General features: G+C 42.9%; 2 protein-coding genes across 2 annotated transcripts in view; both read left to right on the forward strand.

Moving 5' to 3' along the window:
• The window catches only part of ahr2 (aryl hydrocarbon receptor 2), a 65,035-nt gene extending 59,751 nt beyond the window's left edge, over positions 1-5,284 (forward strand). Inside the window, exon 11 of the mRNA XM_023814801.2 lies at positions 1,915-5,284. The gene's annotated coding sequence lies outside the window, so the exon portion shown is untranslated. The remainder of the gene's footprint in view (positions 1-1,914) is intronic.
• A 7,529-nt stretch (positions 5,285-12,813) lies between these two features.
• Positions 12,814-24,279, forward strand: part of ahr1b (aryl hydrocarbon receptor 1b) — a 59,274-nt gene continuing 47,808 nt past the window's right edge. Inside the window, exons 1-2 of the mRNA XM_023814780.2 lie at positions 12,814-13,046; positions 14,174-14,361. Of these exons, the coding sequence (XP_023670548.1) occupies positions 13,006-13,046; positions 14,174-14,361 (229 nt within the window). The 5' untranslated portion in view covers positions 12,814-13,005. The remainder of the gene's footprint in view (positions 13,047-14,173; positions 14,362-24,279) is intronic.

Here is a 24,279-nt window from a genome sequence, read left to right on the forward strand (position 1 = left end):
TGCAGCTGCATTTTGTCTTGGATAGTCAGTGGTCGTAGGGGGATGCTAGTACCTACATCTCAATGTTACAAAAGTCCATAGAGGACATGCATTCAGGGTTTGAAATTCATTTCTCACAACGGGGGAGGATTTCCCCCTTAAGCATAACACATGGTTGGGGGGGATTTTAGATTTTTGGTAGGAATGCAATAAAGAAAAATATGCAGATTCGATAACATTAACCATAGCATTTTTTCTGCAATCCACTTCTCTCTTTCTATTGAGAAGCGCCATCTTTGTGTCTAATTACAACTTTTGTGTTCCTGAGATGATAACTTTGGCTATGTTGAATTCACAAGAAAAATAAGTTGTGATCTCAACATAAATCAGAATACAATGATGATGGATGTCCTCTTTGGATATCGCACAATGCAGAGTTGCAGTGAAAAGATAGAGTACAGAGAAAAGAGTTGTGTTTTCACATTAGGGCTGTCACTATCGATTTATATCATTAATCGAGTGATGTACATTCAGCGATTCATGGAGTAATCATTTATAATATAGCATAAAAGAATATGCAATATATCATATCATATATACAATATTGGTGCGCACTCAGGCAGACATGGTCAGTTTAGGCACTCCAGTTGAAGTTGCATGTTTTCGTGCAGTGGAATGCAGCTGGAGGATCCATGCGCACACAGGGTGAACATGCAAATTCCACACACACGAAGAGGCGGTATGTGGTGGCGGCGGCCCTACCCACTGTGCCACCATGCTGCCCTGACAGGCTTGCATGATGTGTGATGTTAATATCGACATGGCATTTCATGCACATGCAACTGTCACATTGCAAGGATTGCGATAGTCTGCTGGATTCAAACCATCAATAAGGCGCAGTAAAACATTTTTGCTCAGTTGTAGGAAACCTAACTTAGCAAGTTTTTCAATTTTAATGATGGTTCTTTTGCAAAATTATCTAGTATAGGTTAAAAAGAAAAGGGGGGGGGGAATCTAAAGTTTACTGCTGCTGCTTTTGTTTAAGCTCCTGGTTGTTGGACTCATTCATAAACTGTGTGGTGCATGTGTAAGAAATTAGATAAAAATGAGTAATGAGGAGGAAGGTCAACAAAAATTGGTCACGTAAAGGCATTTGTCTTCTGCTGTACGGAAATATTTTGTATTCCAGACGATATTGAGCAAAAGCAAGTGATTTGTCAGCCCTGCTTTGTCTGCTGGCAAAATTCGACACCACCAACTTATATGACACTCTGTTAGTAGATAAGAACTCTTTGCCTATAATAGTTACTTTTCCAGTCTCCTTCAGCCCTATTGTACAGTATTTTCAAAAAGAGTGATTAATATTATATGGCCATTATCTACCATATTATGTCAAACCATGCAGCTTACTGATTGGCTTACCCTAGGTTTAGCAGCAATCATTTTGAAATGCAGGAATCAAGAAAGTAAATGAAGCAAAATCGTTTAAGTCAAAATGATGAGAAAGAGAGGCTAGGCTATTCCACGAGGCTAAATGGCACATATCTATGGTTTACCTCGCATTATTTATTTTCCCAAATGTATTCTTTTAAGATATATTTACATTGCAGTCATTCTGTGGTGATATGCAAGTTCTGCTGTGCAATACTGACAGATGACTGACTGTGAGAAATTTTAAATATGCATCTGCAAAGTACGAATAATCTTGCCAAGAAATGTCACGTCACTAATATGCTCAGACTCGTTCCTATAAAGGAAATGTTTCTGATTATGCGAGGAAGTTGAGCGTGTGTGCTAAAAATTTTATTGAACGGGTAGGGGCTCATTAATGTCATCAAGCGTGCGATCGGTGTCACATGGTTGTGCCCATGAAGCGAACCACATGTCAGCAGAGCTGACGAACTGCTAACTTTCCTCTGCCTTTGTCCCCCGCAGATCTCTAACTGTCCAGTGGAAGCAAATGGACCCCCCCCCACCCCATCCCCCAATGGAACTCCATACTCCTTGGTAGTCTCGCCAATTTCTCAAGGCCTGAACTTTTCCTGAGCAGCAGGGAGACGGACCGAAAGCAGCACTTACTGTGGGAGCTTCCCAAAACCTGCTCCCCCAGAGCCTCCAGAGCCTCCCATCTTCAGTCTCTGAAGGCCTGGTGTACCTAGAATATCACCCCCCCCCCCCCCTTCAACACACACATACAGTTTATGCAGTGAGATTCCAGTGAGATTGTGTTATGTGGGTGGGGTCAAGATGACAATTTAAAAAAGAAAAATGACAAAGGAGCAGGTATTGAGCAGGGTCTTGTAGTCGCTCTCTTTTGGTGCAGAAGTGGAAATGGATGGATGGATGGACATATATTTCTCTCTATATATATGTAGAAAACCTTTTGGATATTTTTCTTTGTTTGTGCCTCCAGCTTTGTTTTTCCTTCCACAAAAGGAGACCCACGAGGCTTGTGGAAACTTGGAGTTAGACTGTGCGTTGGGTGGAAAGCTCACCTCCCCTGGACACTATAATGAAGTAAACAATGGAGGATGTAAGGAGTCTGCGCCCTGGAAATCAGTTAGAGCTCTCATGATTTACTCATGCTTACTGGAACAACATGCATGGCACTAAGGGAAATGCAGTGTCGGTTGGCATGGAGCTGCACGGTGCTCATTCGCACTAAATGAAATCTCCATGCACACGTGGTTGGAAGGTGCAAGATCGTAACTGTAAACACAGTTTCAGATCATGACCTTACAGTCAAAGATATAAAATGTATACATTTCTAAAAACCTGAAAAAACATTTTTTTTTTATATCTTCAAGGCTTCTGTAGGCTTTTTCCCTAGCAGTCATTTTGCTTTTTTTAAAAAAATGTTTATGAATCATGTTATAACAAGATACGATAATCTGAATAATACTATAAAGGATCATTTATCCAGCTTTGTTTTGTTGTTAAAACATGCCTCTTTTATATTTTTACCAGCATTTATTTGTAGTTATTAACTTGCCAATGAGCCATTCTTTGTATTTCCTTCGCTGTCTCCCCCCCCCCCCCCACCCCACAACAATCTTGCGATATTTGTTTTCCTGCCGTTTGGCATTGAACGCTCAAAGCAAGGAGCTAGATTGCCTCTATTAGAAATGCAGTTCCCATTCTTGATTCATGTGCAGTTTTTAAAGCGTGCCGGATGCCCAAGAGTAGTTGCTGCTGGTGACGAACACAGGACACAGCTCCTTACCACTTACCATGCAGATATGCAGCATGTGCATGCTCTCTCCTCTTGGGCTACAGTTATGGCTAAGCAGTCCCTGACATCAGTCTGATGGTTACAGTAGTGTGGCTCAGTTCACATTTGTTTTATTCACTATTGTATTTTTTCCTATGGGCCTGTGAGTTGGACAGTGATGCAATTTAATTTGTTAGACGTCGACATAGCAGGATTGTGTTGAATATTGTAAAATTGCCAGGGGACAAACTCTCACATGGCCTCAGTGCAGGGATCTCATGCTCTAGATGGTCGCTGTCTGGTTATCCTAGCAATTCGTCATCGTTTTCACAAGAACGCCACAGAAGGCATGGTTAGGTATGTTATTAAGCGCACAAAGATTGTTTGTTACCTCCCTCCCTTGCCTTGCACATGATGTAATTATGTAAAAAATCTAATTAAATGTATTGTATGTTTTTCTTCAGGCATGCATGTGAATGTTGGCACTGTGGTTAACTGGTAGGTTTCCTCACCTAATGGTCGTTTAGCGTGAGAAATGTTCATTGTCTGTTCTCCGTCCAGTGCAGCTCCACCGACAACAGCCGCTAGCTGAATAGAAGGACATGGTTGCAAAAAAAAGTAAATGATGGTATGTTGTCACGGGAACTGCATTTTTCATAAGCGTCCTGCCCTTTGTGCCCTTCGCTTTGTCACAAAGACAAACTTCCATCCTCATCTTGTCTTCTCCATTTATGAATTTCATTCTCACTGTTTTTTTTTTTTTGTGAAGGTGCATGTATTGCACTGTTCAGTGAAGATGAGAGTAACAAGGCAGCTACGTTTGAATACAAACATAATTAGTAACCGGCGAATGGGTCCTTCTGAATGGGTCCAGCTGGGTTCTGGCGTTTCCCAAAGTCCTAAACAACAGGGAGAAACTGCAACCATTTTCACAAAGTTGCATTTGCATAAATATACCAAAGAACTAAAATAAAGATGTTATGACTAAAGAAATTATAATGGAATTATAATTAATGCCAGATTTCCTTAAAATTTGAATCATTGTCATAAAATGGGTAAAAGAAAACTACCCAAAATAACTAGCTCACACTGCATTTGGTTTATTATAATATCTAAATAAACTTTACATATCCCAAGTACAAATTAAGTGCACACAGTTTTGTGGAAAATAACTAGTGGCACTTTTTTTTTCTTATGAATGTCGTCCCCCATCAGACGCTGATTATGTTACACTCTCCAGTAACGCACATTTCACTAAGCTGCATGTATCCTGCAGTTTGGCCTTTTTGATATTTGAGAGATGTTAGGCTTCCAAAGCATTTGATACAATTTTATCAATATCTTTTTGGTTATTTTGACATTGTTCAAAAATCGGGCAGTGTGTGTGAGAGTTTTTATCATTTTGCCGAGTCGAAACAGCTGAGTTGTCTTTTGACAAAATTTGATGGTTGTCGTTGGCCAGTTCTAAGCAGAACATCAAAGTCTAGCTGCCTGCTTGACGAGGCCTGTAATTCACTCCAGACTCAAAGGTGGGTGAATTATTATGGGATTATGAGACCTTGGACCTTAACTATGTAAGTCATTTGCTGTTTTGTTTCTTTGTTGACTGCTTTCTGCCATCACCCTCTAAGTCTGTTGAGGAAGACTCCTTTTCTGGGTGGCATACTGTACAACTACACAATAGCCATTGGTTTTTGCATCATTTTCTGCATGTCTTACAACAATGGAAGCACTAGCTGCTGTAGATATTTATTTTTAGCTGGCCTTTTTAATGGTTTCTTTGTGAACCCAAGTATATTAATCAAAATGCAGTATCAGTGTATTATGCATATTCTCTTTTTTTATTACTTGTTTGTCTCTGTTTATCCTCGTGTCACATGGTCTTGTAAAGGCCCCCATTTACCGCAAACATTTTTTACATTTTCAGCAAGTCATTGTATGATGTAAGCCTTTTCTTGTTTTTAAAAATACAAGTCTTGTAGCTTTCATTTTGCCTTGTAAAATGCATGAATAGTCTACCTTTATATGTTTTCCTTTTGCTTTGCAATGATAATATTCCATCTTTATTATTAAAGAGATTTTTAATGCCTTGAATCACATAAATCTTTGTGTCCTTCCAGAGCCCTCCACAAATAATAGTGTGTAATGAAAACATAAAACCATTGTGGAAAGAATCTGAAAGACTTATGCTCTCCTTTATTGTGGGAATGATACCTAAAAGAGAGCAGACACATGTTTTTATCCACAATTTTAAGATTTTCACAAGCCTCCATGTTTATTTTTTGACTTGTTTTTAATGAATGGGCTAGAAGGCGATACCCATCTCTGAAGATTCAAGAGATTTCAACTCTCCCCCAGCAGAGTCGAGAATAAGAAGAAAAACATGCGACTTTGATGTTTCAAAGGCACATTTTGATGTGACTAAAGGAACACCACCAATGCTGCCGTACATTATGGGTTCACATCCCTTTGATATGAAAGGTGACCTGCGTCTGTTTGTGATTTAATGCTATACCAGCAGAAATGGCTCAAATTCTGCTGGGTTGCCTGTTTTTATTCAAGCTAATTTAAAACCACTAAAATTATATAACATTTCTATTTTATGAAGGAAGTCGACAATAAGTGCTACACGCCCTAAATGTCACTGGAGAGTAACGATTAGGACACGACTCTACTGCTACTGGAAGTATGGATCAGAACTGGACAACGTTACTTCAACATCCTTGGGGTGTTCCTATCCCACAGGATGTCCATCCAGAAGGGCATTGCTGCCCTTCCCACAGCACTGGAGCCAGATACTGCTGAATCGTACGCTCCACTGCCACAGCCTAAAGAAACACGTTCTTCACAACAACCCATGCATAACACACCTGAACTCACATGGCCTCCTGACTTCTGAGCCATATCTAATCTATATTTCCATATTTCAAATATGTATACCAGCCAAGAGTTTGGGTTGGGTAGTCTTGCTGGAAACTATGTATTTCCCAAGGCTCCATGCTCCATGCTCCTGCTGCCAGAAGGAGGAAGAATTTCATATTCAACAATGGTGTCCTGAAATCCAGATTGTATTGGCCACCATAGAGCCCACTTCCCTAGCTGGTCCCCCTCTGTTTTTAGCCATTTTCTCCCCCACGTTGCCCCATATGAAAGTTTCGCTCCCCCATCCAGCTGCAGTATCCCATGGATCTGTTTACCATCAGCTTGCATTTCTGCATTATAGAAGTCACTTTACAAAAAGAATCTGCTAAATGAGTCAAAGGAAAAAATGCCTAAAATTGCTAAATCCCTCCTTCAGGGCCCAGTCAAGGAAATGACATTTACTCCTGAATCATTCTGACCAATAAGTTAGTCACTCTCCAGTGGAAGTACTGATCCACTGTAATAAGGTTCTGCAGCCTTATAGACCATGCATTATCAATAGTGTATTAATGCCTGAAGATATTGCAATTAAAACATAGGCCATCGTTCACTATTATGCCATTCAGTAGTAATAAAAAATTAAATTTACACAAAACTATCATACCCTGATTAGTTTGACCTTTTGGTTATTCAATTTACATAATGTTGTGAGATTAAAATGGAAAAATATAGAGCTCTGGAAAAAATCAAGACCATAGCAAAATCTTCAGTTTCACTCATTTCTCAATTTATGGGCATGCATCTGTTTCAATTTTTTTCCATATTCCAGCCTGGCTCTCCTCAGCTTTTCATTTATGAAGGGTTTCTTCCTTGCTTTATGGATCTTCAGTCCTGCTTGTAGGAACCTGTTGTGAATTGTCCCAACAGTGCATGTCACACCAGTTGATGTTTCCCATTCTTTTTGAAGGTCACTTGAGGTCATCCCCCGATTTATGAGGCATTGCTGGATAAATTGATGGTCATCTCTGACATTAGAAAGTCGCTTCTGCTCTCTGCCAGGCTGGTTTTTGGTTATCGCCAGTGTCTCCTGCTTCACCTTGTTCTCATGTACTGCTGTCATAGAAACTTTGAGCCTGGAAGCAGCCTGCCACACAGTGTAGCCTTCTGCCAACAGATCCAGAATTAAACCTGGATTTTAAAATGCAGAATTTTAAAAAACATAGTCGTCTCAAAATTTTTTCAAGAGCGGTATGTAGCTGAGATGAAATATGAAATTCAACTGTTTGGATATTTAGTTGATCGGGCCTTAAAGAGACAGAAAGAATACATGATGATTTTTCATGAAGATAAAGGGATGTAATACAAAGATATATATTCATGCATGCACACATGCACACATATATAATCAATGTTAAAATCAATCTTGTAAATGAGGGACTTTATTTTGTTTCATCTCCATTAAAACACTGCTTTCTCTGTGATCTCATCTGACTGAAGCAGTCCTTATTGGGCTCCCTGTGCCATGTCAGCACAAGCCATAACTCTTGTATTTTGCATTACTTCATCCTGTCTTTCTGCTTTCTGACCCTCCTACCCGTATTCTCAGTTTTGAGGTTGCACCCCTACCCACAATGCAACCACCATACACTCCAGATCGGGGTGAGAGAACAGAGTGTATAGTATCAGCTTAGGGCTCTACAGAGGGGAGCTTGTGTTGTCTCTGAGGGTGAGGTGCCTTTCTCTGATTTCTCAAAGTCTGCCCTGTGAAAACAAACATCTATATCTTTTCATATCTAGACAAACAGGAGACCACCAGCATATCAGCAAAATCACTGTGGAAAGATACATCCAGTAAAGCACAGAAACATCCAGATGTACTAGCTTAATTTTTTAACGACGAGTTAGTAAACATTTCTGTGCATGGCAGTTATTTAACACACAAATGGCTTCTTGAGTCTAACTTCAGACTTTGTTGACCCACAAGCTGATATTTTCACCCAGAGAAGGTGAAATCTAATGGTCTAAGCTAATTCAAACCCGTAGAAAAACTTTAACCACTGTTTTAGAAATGTCATGTACTCCGCACCAGAAGAAATCCAAGAATTCCCCCTGGAAATAATTTTCCCTTTGCTCTCATATAAGGAATTAACTTAAAGAAGAATTAAATATGTTTGTCTATGCATAATATGATGTTCACACGCAAGGAATTTGGTGTTCCATCAAACCCAAATGGCCAAATATCTCAGTGAAAAAAGAGCTGGCAGTGAAAATGAACAACAAAGAGAGGCCAGAAATCCTTCTAAACGTTGAGGTTTAGTATATAATTTTTCAGCTGTAGATGGAATCTTGTGGGAGAGTGTTTGGTCTGGGAAATAGAAAAGAAGTAACTATCCATCCTATTTTAAAGCCCTTCAGACATACTAAACCCCTCACATAACTCAAAAATAATGAGACACATCCGCTTGATAGTTACAATAGCAACAACTAACAATTACAGCAAAAAAAGCTATGATAGGGGGTGTCAAAAAGGAGGTCATGAGACTGTGACCACTTCACTGCTATTTCTTCCGTGTATGAGCATCATAAGGATGGTCACTTTGGATTCCCGGTACACCTCACACATATCTCTGGGCACTTTCATACCGCAGGGATTTTTTCCAGGTATCAGAACCTTTTTCCGGAACCAGAAACTTTCATCGCACCACCGGAACTCTCCCAGATTGTAGTTCATCAGAGGCAGTTCTGGAACCCTTTTATAGTGCCTATTCAAGTCTAGATAGGGCTGGAACTTGATTCCAGAAAGAATAGACTCCTCATTTCCAGGCAGCTTGGGATCAAGAGTCAACTCCAAAGCTTTGGAGCATCAGGACGAGCTCAAAGCTGTGTTGGACTAGCTCCAGGACATCTTCACCGCTAGGAATGAAGATTGCTGACCCACTTCCCTGGTGCGACACATCAACATGGAGGATGCCCTACCCATTTGCCTTCATCCGCACAGACTGCCCCCGGCAAAGCAATAAGTGGCGGCATAGATCCGTCTGTCTGCCTTTGGGCAGCACCAGCAGTCCTTGTTACCAAAAAGAATGGGTTGTGCCAGTTCTGCATCAACTACCAAAGGCTGAATGCGGTGATGAGGAAAGACTCCTCTCCACTGCCACCCATCGACAACGCTAGATCGATTTGGTTCAGCGGCATAGACCTCCAGACTGATTATTGGCAGGTTAAACTCAATCCGGAAGCTCGCCCTAAGACTACTTTCACCATCGGACACGGTCTATGGCACTTCCAGTCAATGCCGTTTGGCCTTTGCAGTGCTTCCGCCCACGATCAACAGGCTCATGGAACATGTCCTGGCCCACATTGTCCAAAACCCAATGTGTCCTCTATCTCGGTGACCTGCTTGTACACGCTGCTATCTTTGCTGGGACACTCCAGAACCTTGAAGTTGTGTTCTCTGTGATCTGGCAGGCAGGGTTATGACTGAACCCCCAGAAGTGCTCCCTCCTCCAAGGCCGGATGTGCTACCAAGGTCACATTCTTAGCGCAAAGGGCGTGGCCACTAGCCCAGGAAAGACAGCAGCAGTGAAGGACTGGCCGATTCTGTGCAACATGAAAGAGCTATGCTGCTTCCTGGGGCTGATGTCCAACTACCGACACTTTTTGAAGGACTTCACCAGCATTGGGAAACCGATGCACCATCTTACAGAGAAGGAAGGACGTTTCACATGGACAGACCCCTGCTACAGCTTTTAAAAAGCTTTGCGCAGTGCTCACCTATGCCCCCATGCTAGCTTACCCAGATCCGTGTGTCCCTTTCATCCTGAACATGCACGCTAGAAATGAGGGGCTAAACGCAGGTGGGACCCGAAGAGGTTCACGTAGTTGCATATTTCGGTTAGATACTTAGCCGAGAGGAGCACAACTACTGTGTGACCCGACGGGAACTACTGGCTATGGTGCAGGCATGCAAACACTTCTGTCCCTACCTCTGTGGCCAGTGGTTCCGGTTGTGGACAGACCATCACTGCCGTGCCTCCTAAACTTCCACAACCCAGAAGTATAGCTAGCCTGCTGGCTAGAGGTGCTGGCGGACAGGGGCGGATTAACGCACAGGCTAGATATGGCTTAAGCCTAGGGGCCCCACGTGTGCCAGCCTGCAAGGGGGCCCCCATTGGCGCGGAGCGGGGCTTGGTTGGGGGGCCCACAGACTACTGTAGCCTAGGGGCCTCTGTACACCTTAATCCGCCCCTGCTGGCGGAGTTTGACTTTAAAGTTCAGCACCGCCCCGGGAAATGCAGTCAAATGCAGATGCTCTGTCTCACCGGCTCTACACCATGGAAAGCTGCAGCAACAGTGGCCACTGCCCGCACAGCACTGTCCTGGATCCCTTGCCCCACACTGAGACAGGACAGGACTGTCATGCTGGACCCTGACCGCCAGGTTCCATAACAACCCCTGGCCTACTTGGAGCAGCCATTGCTAAGACTGGTGGTGAGTACCCTGGCAGCAGGGACTGATCAGGACAGGGGGGGTCCCGGAGCCCCACAGCCACAGAGGACTTGCCCCTACCCGGAATGTTTCCAGGACTTTGTGGGGGTTCTGGGATGGTTAACTCCCTAGGAGGGGGGGAGTGTAGCACTGAGGTACTGGCAGACAGCACAGCAGGTTGAACTGATGCCAGTCTTGTAAATAGTTTCCTATAGTCACGTTTATTGTAAGTGTTCTGTAATATAATGTCAAGTGTAGCAAGAAAGGTTAATCGTTATACATAGCATGTCTGTGTGTGCCCACTGTGCATGGCAGAAGTAAGCAGGGCGACGGGCACGGTGGGCAGTGCGAGTGTGTTTAAGTGCGGTAAGTACGACTGGTATGGGTACAATAAAGACCACCTAATGATTAAACTGTCACCGTTTCATTACCTGACCTCGAGATGGCTCAGCAACGTTCTTTTACGTTACGTTTTTGTTTAATGTTGCTGGTGCCTGCGGTGAAACTTGCCAGCACTTATTAGCAAAATAACTTTACATCAATTTTTATTCTGTGAAACCGAAAGATCGATCTGCTGGCCAGATGTAATAATAATATGCGAACATATGCCTATGAATAAAAAATAACAAAATAAAATAAATAAAAGGCTGTGTCCTGCAGTCGAACCCCTATCTGTATGTATGTTTCACACACATGAAATACTCCACAAATTCAAGCTCAATATGAGTGCCCTTTACTTTAGTTCAAAGAGTATCACTGTTTCCTACCACGGCTGGGGGTTCAAATCCCCCTTTGTTCTGTGTTTGAGTTTGTAGTTCTCACGGGGGCTGTATGTTAATCCTCCTAGACAGGCTAACTGGCATCTGTCAATTGCCCGCTGTGTATATTTCATGGAGGAAGTGGCCCTGTCTATAGGATAAATCCATGTGACCAGAAATGTCTTTGTCCAGTAGCTCAGAAAATTGATAAATATGTAATAAAGGATTATTTATGTAGGAAAAAAAAGTAAAATGATCACCAGTGTGAAGATTGATGGATGGCAGTCTTTCAGTTTAATCTGTATTTTTGTCAACCATCCAGATTCTCGGGTGTTTTTACTCAGTAGTAACTGCAGTTAATCAACCGGTCTGATGCCTCGATCCTGGATCTGTCTTAGGGCGCGTTAATCGCTTCAGTCCTGGGAGTCGGTTTGCGATCAGATCGGCGATTCACGGCGATTCACGCAGTCCCTCCCATGTCCGTTTGCCGATGTCTGCGTTTATATTCTGCACAGTGTAAATTTAAAATTTAATTTTACAGAAAGCAAAAAATCCATTGTAGCCCCGCTGCTTAGCATCTCGATCGACTGAACAATCCGCAAATACTGGTTACTTAATTGGCTGCTGCATCTGCCATAAACAAATTATAGATGTGGCTCCAGAGTAAATGATATATTTATACCTTTCTCATCCTTATGTTTGGGTTAATTTAGGGTGTCCGCTCCATCTCCATGGTTTCACCATCTTTCAGCTTTAAAGACAGATTGGCCATAGTGCATTTAATAAGGTTGTATTCGCATATTTTGCAGTAAAACACTAACAATAATAATGAATCTAAAAATCCAAAATAAATTCCGGTCACGTTCTTGCAAATTATGCACTTGGAATTATTTTAAGTAGGCTAATTAATTATCGATAGATATAGGCTAGACGCAGTCAGCTACAATTATTCTGTTCATATAGGTTCATACTATTGTTCTGCTTCTGGCCAAGCCGTGTAGCTGTAGTCCGCGGGATTTTTGTTAAACAAATCCGAGCAGGATCATCCGCTAGTCCATTTTGCGAACGCGCGTGCGCGCCCCGACACTGCCGGAGGGAGTAGATAACATCGGGGACGCGCGCCGCTCCGTTTCTTACAAGCGTTGCATCCCAGGACTTGTGTCGTATAAAACTTTTATATATAAATAGTCCTTGTATTTATGTTAGATTTCAGTTCAGTTTGGCAGTGAACTGGCATCTGCCTTATTAAATGGATGGAGTTATTATATGTGTTTAGTAATACTTTATTTTCTCTTCTGAGATATTAACAAATGCTGATTCCAAGACACATATAATAACCAGAAGATTTTTTATTTATTTTATGACAATATAAAGCAAATTGTGTTGTGGGCAGGATTAGTTTTCAGACAGAAGACTTGTCTTATTTCATTAAATTATTTGCATTTTGTAAATAACAAATTGCAGGTTGCTGCTACATTTAGTTCGCAATAGGCAGAAACAGTAACGGTGCCTTAATTTGTAATACTGCCCAGCTGCAGTAATTATCATTCAGATCATCATACAACCCTGCAGCGTTTCTCCGGTGTCACATGCTGCTGGCGCTACTTCTTGTCCGTACTTTGGAAATAAATTCTTCTGTGTCGGTCCGGGATATTCGCACTACTTTTCAATTTTAATAATCATCTCGGTATTCTATAAAGCCTAAGGATGTATGCTGGACGTAAAAGAAGAAAACCGGTGTTGAAAACGTAAGTGCAAACTCTGGGTCCGTGTGTTTGATAATCCTTTGCGATCGTTATATATGTCATTTTTCCCTCAGTCGCACCTTTTCCCCTCCTCGTTCATTTTGCACTTTACCTATAAGTGGAGGTCACCTGTCACAAGTTGATATGGGCTGTCAAAAAGTGTTGAGTAAATAAACTGTATAGATCATTTGAAATCATATCTACATCATATAGAGTATGCAGAGTTTTCAGTTAATTTATTAGACGGTCGTTTTGATATTGAGACAAATCACGTGATCCATTAGCAAATATTCGGCTAACAGAAACAAACGCGAATAATTAAAACAGGTTGCATCACCCAGGTTATTATATGTGAACACGCACATGGACAGTCATTCTCGTGTGTTACTATCTAATAAACGCCGTGCTTGTACCGAAACTCAGTCTGGGAATAGCTGAAGTGGCAGCCAACTTAGTCACTGCTCGGACACTTCATGCTTTTAGCCCATGTTAGTCATTTCCCAGTCGGCTGTGCTGTTGATGCCTTTATATAACTTTCTTTTCGTTGAAACCACTTTATGTCGTTTGAAATATATTGTTTACATAATAACAGGCTTGCGTTAACAACTGAAATATACATGTATATATACATTATTGCTGTTATTATTGTTATTTTTATTGTTAATACAATTTGGCTGCTAATAGTAGTAGTACCATTATAAATAGTATCTTATTAAAAATGAAACAAGGTTATTTGGTGCAAGAAAAAAACAAATGTTTACTTTGTGTTATTTTTTTAACTAAAATATAGACTAAATGAAATTCGACAGGAAGTTTTCCTACTGCTTTAATAGATATGGTACGTTTTACCATCGCAATATTTTCTGGGTCTGAGTTATTTCGTTTTTTCTATTACTCGGTGGCTCGTCACAGATACAGGTATTGCAATAATAATGATTATTATTATTATTATTATTATTATTATTATTATTATCGTCATCATGTACCAGTATTTTGCGGTAATTTCCCAGCAGTCCAAATAAAATGAGAACAAGGAATGTAATATTTAACAGATGTAATTAATAGGCCTATAGTTATATATTTTCTCTATGGAATACTGTGATGCAGGAAATGCTTTTTCTCCGGCTCAGAGTTAAACCTCAACCAGCCGAAGGGACCAAGTCAAACCCATCAAAGCGCCACCGGGATCGGCTCAACTCCGAACTGGAGCGCCTGGCCGGCCTCCTGCCTTTCCCGGAGGAAGTGACATCGAGTCTGGATAAGCTGTCAGTCTTACGGCTGAGCGTCAGCTACCTGCGAACCAAGAGCTTCTTCAGCGGTAAGAGCGGCTCTCTCGCCACGGCAGGTTGCAGATGCGCGCTCATGTTGAACTAATTAATATTACTGCCTAACTCGTATATTGTGTCCTGTCGCAAAGAGTGCTGTGGTGAACACTTCATATTTTCAGGGAGCTTTAATTATTTAAAAAACTCTTAAGTTATTTATAAAACAGAAGAAAGGGAATGTTTTTTAAGAATTTAAGTGGTTATTGAAGTGAGCGGAATGGAAACATTGCTTATGATCCTAGCGTGGGTTTGGGGGCGTTTCAGGTCACAGTGCTGGTCCCAGTGCACCCGCTGAGCGAGCGCCTCTGAGTGTGCGCATGCGCTCTGCGTGGATCGGACTCAAAGGAGCGCTGAGAAACTGCCTTGGGGCAGAGCTGGGAATTAGCGGAGGTCTAGTGTGTGTCACACAGACGAATGACGAAGCCTTCAATGAAGAAAGGACAGCGCACTAAAGTAGCCGTGACTCAAGAATAAGGAGTTATTATTTAACTCTTTAATATCAATTGCATATATTCATCAGGACATAAGAGATGCGCTACGTTATTTATCCCTGAAAGGGAATTACAACATTGTAGCGGCTAAGATTCTGATAGCAAAATCACAGAGAAATATTCACTGTAATAATAATAAATGCTGCTCCATTTTCATATATGATGAGTACTGTAAACATGGAACACTTTCTGAAAATTTGCTTTCTGGAAAAATCATCTGTGTCTTGAATTCCAACTTGATACCATTCTAAATACATTGATGCCTCTTGAACACTATACAGAAAAGTACTACTAAACACATATATTAAAGTTTGACTGCCCCATTTTGCCAGGTGTCCCATTTTCACAATATTCATCCTATATAAAAACAAAAACATAGCATTAGGAAATGTCTTTATTGTGCAGAACAATAGCCCATAGATTCCATTTGTCTCTCAGTCTGTCTTTGCCCATTTCATGTGGTATGTGGCTCTGCAGATTAGGCCGATGTGCCTGTAATAAGAAGGTTGCTGGTTCAAGTCCCAGGGTTGCTTGATTGGATGGAAGTAGCTGTTAAATAAATTAAATGTAAGTTATTTCAAACTGATTGACTATTTAGCTGCATCCTCCCCCCTCTCTCCCCCCCCCCCCCCCCCAACCCAGTCATGCTATTCCTTGATTAGACCACCGCATGTGTTTTCTGAGGCTAATGACCAGCAGGCAGTAAAATGGAAACAACTGAGGTACAAGGTTTGCGTCACGAACTAAAAGACTTATCATTAAGCATAACGAAACAATACAGTCCCTCGTTAAAGTACAAGTCATGTCGGAAAGCTAAGAGGTTTTACAGACCAGTATCACTCCCATCCATTGTCAGTAACCACCTATCCAGTTAGCGTCACAGTGATCTGGAGTCAATCTTGGAAAGCATATGGCACAAGGCAGGACAGGCCGCTGTGTGTGATGTTCAAAGGAGATCGCTCACAGAGAACATCTTTATGCTTTCACGGCCTTGTTTTCATCATGGTGAAAGAAGACAAACCGCAAAATTCATTTGCTTTTTTGTTCTCTTCTGGGATTCCCGGCCAAGGGAGAATGTTCCCAAAGCCGGAATCTGCCACTATGTTGCTGGGCAGTGGGATGGGTGACTGGTTAATTTCAGATATGTGTCAGTTTGTTTGTTTTTTTTTGTTTTGTTTTTTTTTTTTTGTTTTTTTTTTGAGGACCAGAGCTTTTTTGCACAATTCTTACCAGATCGCTGAAGTTCTTGATGGCAAACTTCATGCAGGCTTCATGCATCCCTTAACTTTAGTGGGCTGGGTGTTGTTGGCCACTTTTTCTAGCATCTCTGTCATGCAGTTCCGACCTCATGATAACATGTCGCAGAAGTGTCCTCCCCGCTTCAGAAGTGCAGCCTGATACAGACAGTCTTTGGGTAGTATTTGCACCATCAATCCTGTTGACATACTCACCCGTAGTACCTGATATTTCTTGTGAGCTTCTCCCCATTTGACCTTTTCTATGAGTTTACTAGAGTTTTGGTTTCTTTAGTCTTCAACACACACACACACACACACACACACACTATGGACAGCTGAGTCACTGGACTGCAGGAGGTAGCTGGCTGTGTTACCCTGGGAGAACAAGCAAACTGGCCAAGGTTTTCAGGTGTGTTGGTGCGCGCATGAGTACTGGCCTTGTGCTTCCTGTGTTAATATGTCTGAATGAGAAGTGACTCAGAAGAGCGATGTGTTCATGCCTGGCAGGCCTCGATAGGGTGTCTTGCTATTTGTATTTTGCCAAGGATAATGACATGGTCAGAGAGAGAGAGAGAGAGAGAGAGACTGACTTTTAAAAACCTCTTTATTAACACAAATGCACAATTAAGCCTTACTCAAAAATATAGATGAAAAATAAAAGGAAAAACAAACGGATATTTCAAACCCATTCGAACCCACTGTAAGGTACCTGGTAGCTTTGGTGGTACCTAACCCTGCCAACGACCACTCAAAACACACCAACACTTATTCCAATTAACACGCGCTGAAGATGCCTTCTCGTACAGCTCTAACCTGCGCGTAAGCGCCTGAACATCCCCTCCCCCGCACGAACACTGAAACGTCATCAGCATAAGCAGACAAAATAATGTGCCCCATGCCCAGGAGCCCCTACATCTCAGCCCTCAGCCGACACAGCAAGGGCTCGATGGCTAGACAGTATAGCTGACCAGACAAAGGGCAGCCCTGCCGTATACCCCTCTCTCTCTCTCTCTAAAGTGCAGAGAGAGAGAGAGAGAGATGTGTAGGATGGAAATAATAAACGGCAAGTGAAGGCGACTGACATTGTAGCATGGAGGTTGAAAATACGCAAGCTCAGAAAAAGGGGAAAAAACAATGTAGCATGTCTTCAGTTTCTTTTTTATTACTTTTGATCGATTAAAGGGAGAGTCTAAATAATTTGATAATTTGATACACCCATAACATACCCGTTTCTGATTGGTTGCCCTTCCACCTTCGCCCAACACCATAGTAATGTTTCTGTAACCCATGACTGTTATTTCTCTTTTATTTTCTTTAAATCAGCACGGTGGTGGTTACGTCCAGGCAGAATCTCCCCTGGCGCTCTGCTCCCGCCCTGTTAGCCTAAACGGCTCCTCCGCAGTAAAAGGCCTGATCCGGTAAATTCCATTCTCGTCCAATGGTCAGAAAGCACAGGGCGTCCAACCCCTGATATTTACTGCACTTGTCGCTGCTTGAAGCTCTAAGAGTTGCCGCACTGCCCGGGTCCTGGCTGCGGAGCGCAAACGCCGACATTTTACCCTTTGGAGGCCTTGCAGCCTTCCAGTCTTCCTGTAGATTATGAGATTTGTTTTAGGGCAGGGCTGCGTCCCAGGCTGAAGCTAACCGCCGCTGGGTTTGACGGTGCTGACTTCTGGGTGGGTGCCATTAGTGATGGAAGGAGGCTTCAGTGGGCCCCAGCTTCAGACCACACCCGAGCCCAGAAGCTCAGAAGCTCGTTCCCTCGATCAGTCATTAAACATGAAGAACAATATGTGGGTCTGGATTATATTTCCTGCCGTTACGGTTCATGGAGCACCATCTTCATAAAGCCTTTTTGACTCAGAGTGTGTCTCTCAGAGCTGATTACCCCCCCCCCCCCACCCCCACCACCATTATCCCACCCAGATTCCCCATCTTTGGATGTCCTTCTCCTCAGATGTGGGTGGAGCTCTGTTCCTGGCCAGATGACACACGGTCAAGTCCTGCCCCGCAAGCCGGTACACAGTGCCCCAAATCCTGACTGAGGGCCAGCCTCCTTTTTGCATGTATTCATTTTATACGCTGTTCAAGTGTCTGGCATAAATCCTTTTTGCTTTTGCACATATTTTGGTAGGTAACTGACTATCTTCCTTATGGGAACAACAGCAAAACCACTTTTGGGAAAATAATCACTACCCTTTCAGCGAATTCCTTAAATACTGCTCCTAAATGCTCCCTTTCAGTGAGCTGTTTGCTATTCTGTAAATACTCATTATAGAGTTTCTCAAATGCTGCTCTGCGTGCTGGCTGTGCGGTACACAGGCCGTCTGCCTCAGGTGTCAGTCTGAGCCCTGACAGCTGCTCTGCCAATAAGCTGATCAGGATTTATTACATTCTTTACATTCCTGGTTCAGCTAAAGTGGCCTGTGATACAGCTGGTTTTATTGAATCCGGGGTCCTGATCTGGGACTGTCGTTGGATCATACATCCGAAAACTTTAGGAAAGAGTGATTAAAATCCCCCAAAATGTTTCTGGACTTTTTCCTCTTATTTTCAGAGGAGTGCAAGTCTATGATTGGGGCATTTTGCCCTGAGCATTAACTTACAGATCGAATGCATCGCGGCCATTTCATGGCGTCTTTGGAGGAACTGGTAATGTCAAGTAAGGGCCAGAGGGGGCGCCAGGCACGTTAAGTGTCCCCACCCATTACAGCACCACCCAGCACTGAAGGGTGGGTAGCGGAAGTTGCTGGAAACCATGTGGCCGGGATGCTAAGGCTAACTTTCACATTAAGTAATATTTAAATTATTCTTTAAAAAAACCTGCATTTGGCAGCTTAGAGAGGATGACCTACATAATAATCATAACTAGTGTGCGAAATACCCATAAATATTCGGGGGGTCCCCATCTCCCTATTGTTGCGCAATACCGATCTTGAGACCCCCTTAAAATTTTTTCTTTTGAGGCTTTCAGGGGGTCTCATTGGTTCATCGGGGGTGCCGGACCCCCCCCATATTTTGTACACTGATCATAAAACTGATTTCGTTGTTAGACAAAATTAATCCTTAACAGGAAAAGTATTACAGTCTGAAGCTGGAAATTGACAAAGCAGCTTTTTAAAAAGGCTGTTTATGAAAGTATGTCTGTCCTACATTTGTCCCGACACCCTGATGTTTCTCTGACTCTTGCTTTGGCTGACATATCAATGCTCTCTACTTTAAAAATAGGACAGAGGAAATCCTTCATGCTCTGGCTCTGTGTACCTATATATAGTGTACCTGTTTCCCAGAATGCCGTTGGCCATGACCTAGGGGGAAATGCAGCTTGGGCATGGTCACAGTTGTAACTTGACTGTTTTGCATGCCTTGTGGTACACCTGCCACATCCCCACCCACCCCTGCTACCCCCAGCAACAGTTTCCAAGCAGAGTTTGTTCCAACAACATTTATTTACTTAACATGTAAATTTCTATGTTTAAATCAAGAAATTTAGCACATTTAAAAGGTGGTGCACCCCCATCTACATATCGATATGAATGTGGGGGTTGTTGTCATATCATGTGAAGTTTGGAAAAAGATGGTGTCATTGTTAATGATGTTTCAAGCCCGTCACAGTCTTGTGGGTCGTCCTTGCAGGAGATACTGCTTAGCATGGACTGGGGACATGAGGCCGATGCTTTATTGTAGCAGTTAGGCTAATCGTTGGGGAGTGTGAAGCTGGTCTTAGTAGCTCCATGCTTGTTTAAAATGTGGTCCCAGTTTGCATGCTCAGTCATTTTTTTTCTCTGTTTTGCCCCAGGATTTTCTGTCTCCTTTTATGTAACTGATTAAAGAATCCAAATAAACGTGCACAATATACATAATTGGTTGATTTGTAGAAGCAAAAATGATTTGAGAAATGCTAATGTATTCTGGGGCTTGTGGCATTGTTATTTATGCTCTGTGAATACCTCCCAGTCTATAGGGGGCAGTGTCTTGTTGGCATGCAGAAGCAGAAAAACCAAGACCAAGCTGCTGATGTTTAGAATCAATTTTGCCTTATTGCTAAAATGCTACATTAAAGCAATAGTACCCTTTTTTTCTAAATGTTGCTCATGACCGAATGTAAGCCAGGAGAAGCTGAATGACAGCCTTATTCATAACAAAATATCACTCAGATTGAGTGGCAGTTATTGTTGAAGTACGACACAGACTAACAGAGAGCAGCCTTTTCTGCTTCACAGAAATGCTGAGGATTGTTCTGGCATTTGTCTCCTCGCGGCTGATCTTAAGAGGCACAGACACAAGCTCTTTTTATTCAAACTATATCAAGCTGCTTGATGGGAATTGTGGCAACCCAGGATGGGGGTCAGAAATTCCAGTCACACCATGTGACCGATTCACTCGTCAGTGTGTTATGTGAAATAACGTGTTTGTAGATTAACTAATTCCCATCAACAGTGCACACACACACACACATATATATACGTGTATGTGTGTGTGTGTACAATATTTAAATATATATATTTAAATATTGTATAGTGACAGCTTCAGGCGCTTGATCTTGTCAGCATGATAATTTAAAAATTATTTGTCGGTACAAATTTTGAGACAAAACACAACAAAACTGAAGGAATGGCCCTTATTGAAAGCAAAGGGAAGGGTGACTGCAGAAGACATTTGACCTTGTGAACAGGATAACTCTACTTGGTCCACTCTGTTTTACTCTGCTTGATCTTTCATGGATCTTGGTATGACTATGGAAAATTAGCGTACTGTGGGGCGATAGAGGGTGGGGGGTGTGGGAGGGGTTTGACAGGGGAGTAGGGGTTACAGGGCCATCCAAAGAATACATTGTTGCCATTTTTACCAGCAGCCAGGCTATGTTCCTGCATGCTTATCTTATCTAGTCCAGCGTTAAAAATAAATGTCTATTCCCAGAGTTAAAATGCTAATATAGCACATATTTATTTGCTTGCTAGTGTTTAGTTTTCACAAGTTTGGGATCAGGTACTGTACATTATATCAATTTCACACCCCAAGGTGCCTGTAGGGCAGACTTTTTGCCAGCTAACTGGAGCTTTGTGTGTTTGCAGACACTAGGTAGAATCTAGGTAGAAGTAACATTTGATCTCAGAAGAAAATCACAATGGAGTCTTTATGTGTCTGTACTGTATCTCTGTGTGTTTGATATTACATAGTTATTGCGTAGTTATACTTTGTGTACCACCAAGGGCATAACGGTGCTTACTGTTATATTTAAAAAATGTAGGTCATAGTGCAAAAGACAAAGTAATAAATAAATTATAAATATTTAGATATAAAAGGAATATAAATGACAATTTAATATATGGACATTTAGACATGTACAAGTAAGTGGACTGTGCAGTGAAAGCGTAGGTGTTGTTTCAGAGTTATGTGTCACAACTAGACAAACACATTTATTGGCTTTCACATTTCCAGTTTATCTATCCAGTAATTCTATAAATTGTAGAGGTTGGGGGTAGGGATTAGATGGGAGGGGGCAACGAGGTTGTCCAGGGAATACAGTCATTCCAACTGCATATTTTTTAGTTTTATACAGTGTTTGATTGTAGCATTATGTGTGTGTGCATGAATTTATGTATGCTATTTATCGAGGCTGCTGTTCAGTTTCATTGTACTTGTTTAGCCTACCTGCAGAATGAGGAACTACAGTATAAATCCATGATCCTTGAAAATGTGACCCAGCTTTGTGCCACAGAGCCACATTTATCCACATTGCACCCAAGTCCCCCCCCTCCCCTCCCCTCCACACACACACATCCACACACACACACACACACACACACATCCACACACACACACACACACACACACATCCACACACACACACATCCATACACACACACACACACACATCCATACACACACATACATCCACACACACACACATCCACACACACACACATCCACACACACACACACACACACACACACACATCCACACACACACACACACATCCATACACACACAAACACATCCACACACACACACACACACAAACATACACATCCACACATACACACACAAACACACACACACACACACATCCATACACACACACACACAAACACATCCACACACACGCACACACATCCATACACACACAAACACATCCACACACACACACACACACACACAAACATACACATCCACACACACACACACACACACACAAACATACACATCCACACACACACACACACACATACACACATTCACACACACACACACACATGTGTTCTGTGTCTTCCTTTGTGAGATCGTGCCGCTTGTCCACACAATTTCTGGGAATGAGCCCCCGGTTCTGGTTCTGCGCTGCTTGCTGAGCCAGCAGACTTGACCTCATCAGACTTTCCGCTACACTTTGGGGTGCAGATGGCTTCAGGACCCCCCCAGTGGGAACCCCCCCCCTCCCCCCCCCTCCCCCCCGCCAAAGGAGTCCCAGGTTGGAAGCGGCCTCTTAAACAATGTCAGTAATGACAGTGAATAGCCCTTGATGCAGGTCATGAGAACAGGTCCAGCAAGCTTAGGCTGGAGCCCAAGCACGGTCTTTCTGTTCCATGGGGTTAGTCATGTCTGTCTGGGAGGAATCAGAGAATAAGGGCTTTCAATTTCTACAGCTGCCTTCCTTTGTAGAGGTCATTAACAAGGCAACTGAGGACACAAAGCTGTTTTTGAGGAAAAACCACTAAAAAAACTAAGTGCAAATGTTAGATATTCCTTTGAAAATAAATGCACTTGAAAGGCTCAACATTATTATTATAGTTATTATAATCTGGCACTCTGAAGCTGATGTTAACTCCCGACGACCACAGAAGTGGCAATGTACCAGAATGTTCTGTTTTCCAGCCAGGCTTCGGCCTTCCCAAAGGTATGTTCACTGTCGTGACAAGAAACTTGATACCATGCACTAAAATTGAAATATTCTGCTCACAGTCAAAATTTGTATGATAACAGTCTTTATAGTTCATGTTTACATCACAAAGAAATACTAAGGCTTGGTAAACATTGACTTCATTGCCAGCAGAAACACAGATTAGTCTGCAGATTAGTCTGGAGTAGAGAGCGATGCCCAAAAACACCTGCCTCCCCCTAAGTGGCCCTTGAACATACCATGAATAGCATCACATTTTGCTGTTTATTGAACCTAAAACTGGGCTTCGAAAAAAAAAATGGAGGGGGCTATGCTTGTGGGGGCTGCCTATGGGAGGGGGGGCTATGCTTGTGGGGGCTGCCTATGGGAGGGGGGGCTATGCTTGTGGGGGCTGCCTATGGGAGGGGGGGCTATGCTTGTGGGGGCTGCCTATGGGAGGGGGGGCTATGCTTGTGGGGGCTGCCTGTGGGAGGGGGGGCTATGCTTGTGGGGGCTGCCTATGGGAGGGGGGGCTATGCTTGTGGGGGCTGCCTATGGGAGGGGGGGCTATGCTTGTGGGGGCTGCCTATGGGAGGGGGGGCTATGCTTTTAAAGAGCATACTTTAAGTTGCGTGCCATTCCAGGGGGCGGTATCACATTTTCCCACCACAGAGTCCATGCCCCCCCCCAGTCTCGGTCTGTGTGTGCCCCACCCTGATCCTCAGATCTCCTTGGATCGGACCAAACTCTCAGAACTTGATGTCTGTTCCTCTGGCCTGGGCCACCTGGTCATTTTGAGGGAAAAACACATCCAAGCAAATGAGATACCTCCCCCCACCCCACCACCATCTCGACGTGGGTCTGCTTTACTGTCTCATTTGAATGTTTCAACTGCTGAAAAGCTGTGTTTTTAACGGGCCCCGGGGGCCAAGGACCGCTGGTATGCAGCATTATTACACAAATACCTCCCACCCTCTTGTCCCAGATATGGGCTTCTCGCATTCTCACAATGCTTTCGTTTATTTTGGCCCAGGCCTGCCACCCCCCCCCAACCCCCGCGTGAGGAAATTAGCCAGCATTATTAGAAGGCGACTCCAACTCGGCGGCGTCTTGCGTGAGTAGGAGCGGGAAGCAGCGCTCTGCCAGGAAAACGACGGAGGCCTGATTGCTTTGCCAGCCCCTGAGCTAGCGCCGACCGCCATGAGGCCGACCGCCAGGACCCCAGGCCTCTCACCCAGACACGGCCTGCCTTTTCTGTTTTATTCTCCTCTTGGTTTCAAGTTCAGGTTTCATGAACACCCTGT

This window comes from Paramormyrops kingsleyae, chromosome 16 (genome assembly GCF_048594095.1).
Source record: "Paramormyrops kingsleyae isolate MSU_618 chromosome 16, PKINGS_0.4, whole genome shotgun sequence".
NCBI lineage: Eukaryota > Metazoa > Chordata > Actinopteri > Osteoglossiformes > Mormyridae > Paramormyrops > Paramormyrops kingsleyae.